This window comes from Bombina bombina, chromosome 8 (assembly GCF_027579735.1).
Source record: "Bombina bombina isolate aBomBom1 chromosome 8, aBomBom1.pri, whole genome shotgun sequence".
Lineage (NCBI taxonomy): Eukaryota > Metazoa > Chordata > Amphibia > Anura > Bombinatoridae > Bombina > Bombina bombina.
In genome coordinates this window covers 127,586,831-127,594,188 of record NC_069506.1, presented here as the reverse complement: position 1 = coordinate 127,594,188, position 7,358 = coordinate 127,586,831, and the positions used below count along the sequence as shown (strand labels likewise).

Sequence of the window (7,358 nt, the reverse complement as noted above, 5' to 3'; positions counted from 1 at the left end):
CTTTGTCCTCCTGAACCCAAATGAAGGGCTTGTGCCCAGCGTTGTTTTCAGTAAAGGGTCAGTCATTAGGATATTCCAATGTTTCTTGATTATGTTAACAATTTGTGGAGTTTGTGTATTATGAGTCAGAATCAATCTAGGGATTTGAGAGTTTTATTCTGCCTTTTGTGGAGTAAATTGTGTCTTGGAGTTAAACGGGCTCTCTGTTTAGCCTTTTTAATAGATCTTTTACTGTATCCTCTTTTCAGTAATCTTTCCTCCAAATCTAATGCTCTCATTTCAAAAGTTTGAGCTTCTGAGCAATTTCTGCGAAGTCTCAAAAATTCCCCTGTGGGAAGGCTTCTCATCGTGCCTGGGGAATGTGCACTACTACTGTGTAGCAAGCTATTAGTCGCAGTGGGTTTTCTAAACAAATCAGTGCTAATGACTCCATCTCTGTTCTTACAGATTGTTATATCCAGAAAGTTAATCTGGATTAGGCTTTCTTCATGCGTTAATTTAATGTTCAGTTGATTATTGTTCAGATGACCAAGAAATTCCTGTAATTCCAGATGGGTACCTTCCCATATAAAGAAAATGTCATCTATGAATCTAATCCATAAAAGGTATTAGATCCGTGTATTTTTGATTTTCTTCCGTGAATACAAATTCAGTTTCCCACCACCCGAGGAACAAGTTGGCATATGTAGGTGCACACGTAGTGCCCATGGCTGTTCCCCGGGTCTGTAGGTAGAATTGGCTGTCAAATGTGAAAAAATTGTAATTCAGCACCATTTCAAGTAGTTTAAGGACAAAATTGTCATGTTCCTTGCCTTCTTCCGAGTTCTTCTCCAAGAAATATTTTACAGCTTGTAAGCCTTGTCCGTGGTTTATAGATGTGTCCATGGTTTATAGATTCCACATCCGTAGTTACCAACCATGTAGTTTCATTAAGTGTCAGATGTTCAAGTCTTTGTAGGACTTGCATTGTATCTTGTACATACGAAGGCAGTTCCTCTACATAATGTCGTGGTCTATATACTCACTCGCCTTCTCTGTTAGACACCCAATTCCAGATACAATCGGGCGTCCTGGTGGTACTTTGGCATTTTTGTGGATTTTCGGTAACATATAAAAGGTGGCAATTTTAGGATTGTCAACCATGAGAAACTTCTTTTCCTTGATAGTAATAATCCCTCCATTGTAGGCTCTATTTATCAAGTTGGTATAAATTTTCATGTATCCTTCCATTGGATTGAAAAGTAACTTGGTATAACAGGATTTGTCCTTTAGTTGTTTTGCAGCTTCTCTTAGATACATGTCTAACGGCCAAATCACTATATTGCCACCCTTGTCAGATCCTCTTATCACAACTTGATCCCATTCCTTCATTTCTTGGATAGCCATATGTTCTTTGTAGGTTAAGTTGTATTGTGAAGGTGCTATTTGTAATGCTGTTACATCACGACAGACCAGATTTCTGAATATTTCAATCTGTGGAGAGTTTACAAATTTAGGTACAAAAGTTGATTTGTTATTAAGTTTATCCCTCCATTTTGCAGGAGTTTGTGGTTCTGATTCAGTTAATAGATTTTCCAGATCTCTGAGGCTATTTAGCTCTTCCTCAGACCAACCCTCTGGGTTGGAATTATGGGAGAAATGTTTTTTCAGGAGTAATTTCCTTATAAATAACTGAATATCTTTGATAGTCTCAAATTTGTCAACATTATTAGAGGGGCAGAATGTTTGTACAGACTAGCAATCGTTTTATATTGCACTTTTATAAGAGTATGTATCTCTGGTAATAAGCCTGATACCAGTCGCTATTAAATCACTGTATTTAGGCTTAACTTACATTAATCCGGTATCAGCAGCATTTTTCTAGCAAATTCCATCCCTAGAAATATGTTAACTGCACATACCTTATTGCAGGATAACCTGCATGCCATTCCCCCTCTGAAGTTACCTCACTCCTCAGAATATGTGAGAACGGCAGTGGATCTTAGTTACTTCTGCTAAGATCATAGAAACCGCAGGCAGATTCTTCTTCTAATGCTGCCTGAGATAAAATAGTACACTCTGGTACCATTTAAAAATAACAAACTTTTGATTGAAGTTAAAAAACTAACTATAATACACCACTCTCCTCTTACTACCTCCATCTTTGTTGAGAGTTAAAAGAGAATGACTGGATATGGCAGTGAGGGGAGGAGCTATATAGCAGCTCTGCTGTGGGTGATCCTCTTGCAACTTCCTGTTGGGAAGGAGAATATCCAACAAGTAATGGATGATCCGTGGACTGGATACACTTAAGAGAAAAAAAATCCTGACAATAATAATAAGTTGTCCAGCACTACATGCTTGGTCAACCGAAAAAGCATGTGATAAGAGGCTGTCTTTAGTGGCTTAGAAAAAGGCAGAAATGTAGAGGTTTAAAGCATATTAATATAACAATGTTGGTTGTGTAAACCTAGGGAATGGGTAGTAAAGGCATTATCTATCTTTTTAGACAAATTTTGTGTAGACTGTCCCTTTAAATATTAGGGAGGGATATAAAGTGACAAACAAAAGTTCACGGGTATTAGACTATGAAGTCACAGAGTTGAATGAATTTGGCTAAATCATTAAAGGTTTGTTACATCACATTGAGAGAATAAAGGCAACTGAAACATATAAGGCTGTTTCACCATGCTATTTAACGGACCACTCAATAAGCAAGAATGGGTCTTATCTTTACATACGAGACAGTCCGCCTGCAATATAATTATTTGTAACTATTAGGCATGTGCATCATTTCAGGCGCCATTTGTTACAGAAGCGTAGCTCAAAAACTACCATCAGCTATTTTTGAAACCAGATGTGAGAAAAGGTCACACATATTTGTCAAAGGGAAGGAGAATAACAACAGAAAAACAGTTATGTGAAGGTATTTTATGTTTAATACATCTGAAAAGTAGGCATATACAAAGAATTGAGACATGGAACAAAAGCACTGAGTTCAATACTAAGAAGTCTACAATAGTTATTTTATTTGGGATGGTGAAAGATCCCAAACATATTAAAAATAATTCTTGAAATAAACCATATGGTTTTGATAAAATGCTTATTAACACTGGTGTCTACATTTTTACATTAGGTTTTCAAATGGAATCTTGCCCACAAAACTGTGAGCTATTTGAATGCAAAAACGCACAGAAACTGCATTACTTTAAACTGGTCCCTCAAGTTAAAACGAAAAAAAAAAAAATCACTCCCTCTTACACGCACACAAGAAGAAAAAAATTCTTGTGAGATCAACATTTAAACAGGATTGTACGTTGTTATTTTGCAAAGTCTTACAACAATTACATTTGTTAATGTGGGGAAGAGAACGCTTCTTGCTGGCCAAAAGTACCTTACCAAGAAAAAAAACAAAAAAACATAAGTTTATTAAAAAGCTAATTCTGCTCCATTTTAAACAACTTTAGTAAGTTACAGTGTGGTACTTTTGACATTTGAGGCTAATAATGTGTACATGACACTGTTGTGAGGGGGGAAAGGATCATATTAATTGTATGCCAACTTAACTTCTGTGTCTGATGAGAACGGTTTAAAAAAAAAAAATTAATTCTATCATGGTTGCAAAAATCTATTCTCCAGTCTGTGTAAATGAATTGTAGCACACAAAGGAGTAACTCAATTCCCACCAGCGTATTACAAAACAGTTGGGCTTGAGTTTAAAATTAGTCTGTTACAAAGCATGCCTTGCTCTTAATATAAGACATTAGAGAGAAAACAATACACAAAAAAACAAAAAAACAGTAAATATATAATAAAAAGGGTAACAAACTAGTAATGATCAGTGTTTTCTCTGAAGATACACAGTTGATCAGCTAAACTTTCCACTGACTTATAAGTTGTCGGGTTTGTTTCTTAGATACCCTACTATTGTGTGTTGTAAAGAACGCAGGGCATTTGTCATTATTGAAAAAAAACAAATTACGAGTTTAGATTTATTCTTTAGTCTGATTTAAACATTGCTTTTAGTTTGACGCCGACACCAGCTTTGCAGAGGGGAAGGGGGGATTGTGAAAGGATGTTCATAGCAGCACACATTTGCGTTTCTTCTTAGGCTCCGGAGGTTCCAGGGCAGCCAATATTGCCTCGTCAAATACATTCTTTAGGCCTTTCTGAAAATGGTCAAAGAGAAAAAGGGTTGTCTCATTTTCCATAATTGCAAACAATTTAAAAAAGTAAATATTTTACACACAATAAAATATATGGTTTGACCAAACCACCCCCCAAAAGTGTTCAATGCATTAACCCTCTGAGATACCCTTTGATCCATAAATTATATATCCAAATAGCAAACAAATCCCAGAGTTACCTTGAGCAGAGTAACAGAGGCGACAAGAAAGACATTTCAACTTATGTATTTTGGAATGGATAAGCAGAGTAGAAACAATACAGTTCATGTCAATGAAAAATACATCAAGCAGAATGTGTAACCTGTCAAAAGGAGGACTTCCTGGAGACTGTAGATATGAGCAAATACTGGGACAGCAGTCTCTTCGTGTGTGTTTTATTAAAGTCCTCTTTGGTTGAGATCAGTTCATATTTGAAGCTTCTTTCCTTTAAGTCCTCAATATGTTTCCGTAAAAGGAAATATTTAGAAGCCGCACATGGCACATAATGCAACTTGCGATAAAACAGGTGCAGAACGCAATGATTCACATTTAGCAGGCATTTATACTAGATGGCTCAAGGTTTTACAATGCTTCAAAAATTGCTTAAAAATAAGTAAAAATAAATAAATAAAATCACAAAAACCTCAAGTGGTCTATGCATGACCACTACATAAATAAAGCTAGAAAATCAAAAACCCCTGTCCTTAACAGTTATCAGTAAATACAGGCAACACTCAGGGAATTTCAGTGCCACTTCATAGCCATCATAACAGATCTCATAGAAATTATGCACACAATGCTTAACAAAAAAACATTTTTTTTCCCTTTCAAAACTAGGGTAGATTTAAATTTCCCATCATACCACAAAGCTAGAAGAAGAATACACAATAAGCAGCCAAACTAATACAACGTTGAGAGAACCCTACTGCACCTGTCTGGTGGTTAGGATGATGACAAAACAATAATATTATGGATGGATTTAGAAGTTGGAGCAAAATGTCTTTCCTTCATGTTTTTTGCAACAAAAGCATGATCCAGCCCCACCAGTAATGGAGAAGGCTAGACAACATTTTAGCCAGGCTCCATACACCCAGTTAATTGCCTCCAGAAAGACCAGCTTGCCTTTTTAGCAGTTAATGTGTTTACAGACAAACCAATCAATTTGTTATCCAATTAAAGTTTTCCACATTGAAGAGAAAAAAAAAAAAAAAAAAAAACTAAAAAAAAAAACTCATTACATTTTGTAATACACTTCAATTATTTTAAAAGCTAGAACAATTAGTAGTGAAATAGTTTACGGCAACCCAAGAAACAGTTAAGAGAGTCCAATTTTTGCCTTGTGATTAAGCGAGCAAGTAATATGGGGAGAGGTTAAGGAAAGACGCACAGGTTTTGCCAACATTTTAAGTTTTATTAGATCTGGGTTTTTCGTTTGTGTTGCTACAGTAGTGGGACAGAGGAAGCAGCATCAAAAGGGGGAAGAGAACAGTTTAGAATATACAGCACTTCCTTTTTGGCTGAGTTTCCGGAGGCTCGAGGGCTGCTAGGATAGCCTCATCAAACACATTCTTCAGACCTCTCTACAAGACAGAGGGGGGGGAGGAAAGAAAACAGCAGCCAGGTTAGAGTATTAGAGAGAAATGAACACCAGGTACAAAAAAAGAAAAATGCAGGAAAGTTAGATGAAAAAACAGAAGCAATTCTCCAAATCAGAAGGCCATGGTAAGAAACATGCCACTGTTAGTAGGATTAGAGGATTTAAACAAAGTCAATTCTCAATAAATGCTCCAGAAACAGATTGCAGCAGAGATAGAGAATGACTTCACTTGGTGGTCCCTCAGCAACTTGATAAGAATAAATACAAATGTTTCACTCTTTCTAAACTCCCTTAAAATTTAAATTAACACTTAGCTGTTACTTTATAAGGGGGGGCAACACTAAGCCACAAGACATTTTTGGACATACGTCTACGTAGTATATAACTATACTGATAGGGAAAGATACCTTACAGAGGGTCCATTCAAGTGAGAAGTCAATTTCTACCATTGTGAACACCCAAACTAGATTTAAAATGAAAGTGCTGGAATGCTTAGCAATAACAAGTACAGTTATAAACCGTCAGAAGCAAAACTTAGGTGTCATGAAGCCCATTTATCATGCAAGTCCCACATATGGAGCCTACAGACAACAGTTTAAAAGGGACCATTTTACTCAAACATATCATGTATGCAGATAAGAGCAGAAGTTACAAAATACTAAGTAAAAGTTGGTTTACATTTAAAGGGACAGTCTGCTCCAGAATTGTTATTGTTTAAAAAGATAGACAATCCCTTTATTACTCATTCCCCAGTTTTGCATAACTAACAATTATATTAGCACATTTTTTTACCTCTGATTACCTTGTGTATAAGCCTCTGCAGACTGCCTACTTGTCTCAGTGCTATTAACAGATGTGCATTTTAGCCAATCAGTCAAGATTCAAGAATAACTTTATGGAAGTGAGCATTATGTTATCTATATGGCACAAATGAACTAGCAGTGCCATGCTGTGAAAAGCTATAACATTGCACTGGGAGATAAGAGGCGTTCTGTAGTGGCTTAGAGGCAGGCAGAAATTTAGAGGCTTAACATATATTGATAATAATGTTGGTTGTGCAAAGCTGGAGAATGGGAATTTAAGATACTGATTTTATAAATGAAAATTTTTTAAGTAGACTGTCCCTTTAAATAGTGGTTAGCAGTTGTATATTTCCTACTACTGTTTCCCTTTAAAGCAGTTACTGAAGAAAGAATGTACCTATTGAATTTGTATTGAAATTGAGAACCAATGAGCTTCAAAACACTGAATGACCCATCACATTCACCAAGAAACAATCTTCCTATAAATCATTTTAGAAAGATAAATTTGTTCTAGATTTTTTTGTTTAGCAGCTGAAGCTGATAAGAATTGGAGCTTGAACGCTACAAAAACATTTGAAAGCATTTGCAAAGATAGGAACACAATGAGAAACATGCACCTCAATACATACAATGTGCTTACAAAAAGGAAGAAAAAAAAAAGCGAACATTTGTTACATCTCATTCAAAAAGGTACTAACTGGACTCTCCTAATTCCATTTTCACATGGGTGCCTTTCAGGTACCTTACAAGAAATGATGCATCTAAGTAATACGGATCAGCACCTTCAAAAAGTCGCCAACTTCAAAACTACAT

The 7,358-nt window shown here is 36.0% G+C and overlaps 1 protein-coding gene across 3 annotated transcripts in view; it reads right to left on the bottom strand.

Moving 5' to 3' along the window:
* Positions 1–2,895: 2,895 nt before the first annotated feature.
* The window catches only part of CDC42 (cell division cycle 42), a 109,183-nt gene continuing 104,720 nt past the window's right edge, over positions 2,896–7,358 (bottom strand). For 2 of the 3 annotated variants that reach the window (XM_053690572.1, XM_053690575.1), the window contains exon 6: positions 2,896–4,148. In XM_053690572.1, coding sequence (XP_053546547.1) covers positions 4,059–4,148 — 90 coding nt within the window. In that variant the 3' untranslated portion in view covers positions 2,896–4,058. Of the gene's footprint in view, positions 4,149–5,535; positions 5,726–7,358 lie in introns of those variants that run through there. The other variant, XM_053690573.1, reaches the window with a different exon arrangement.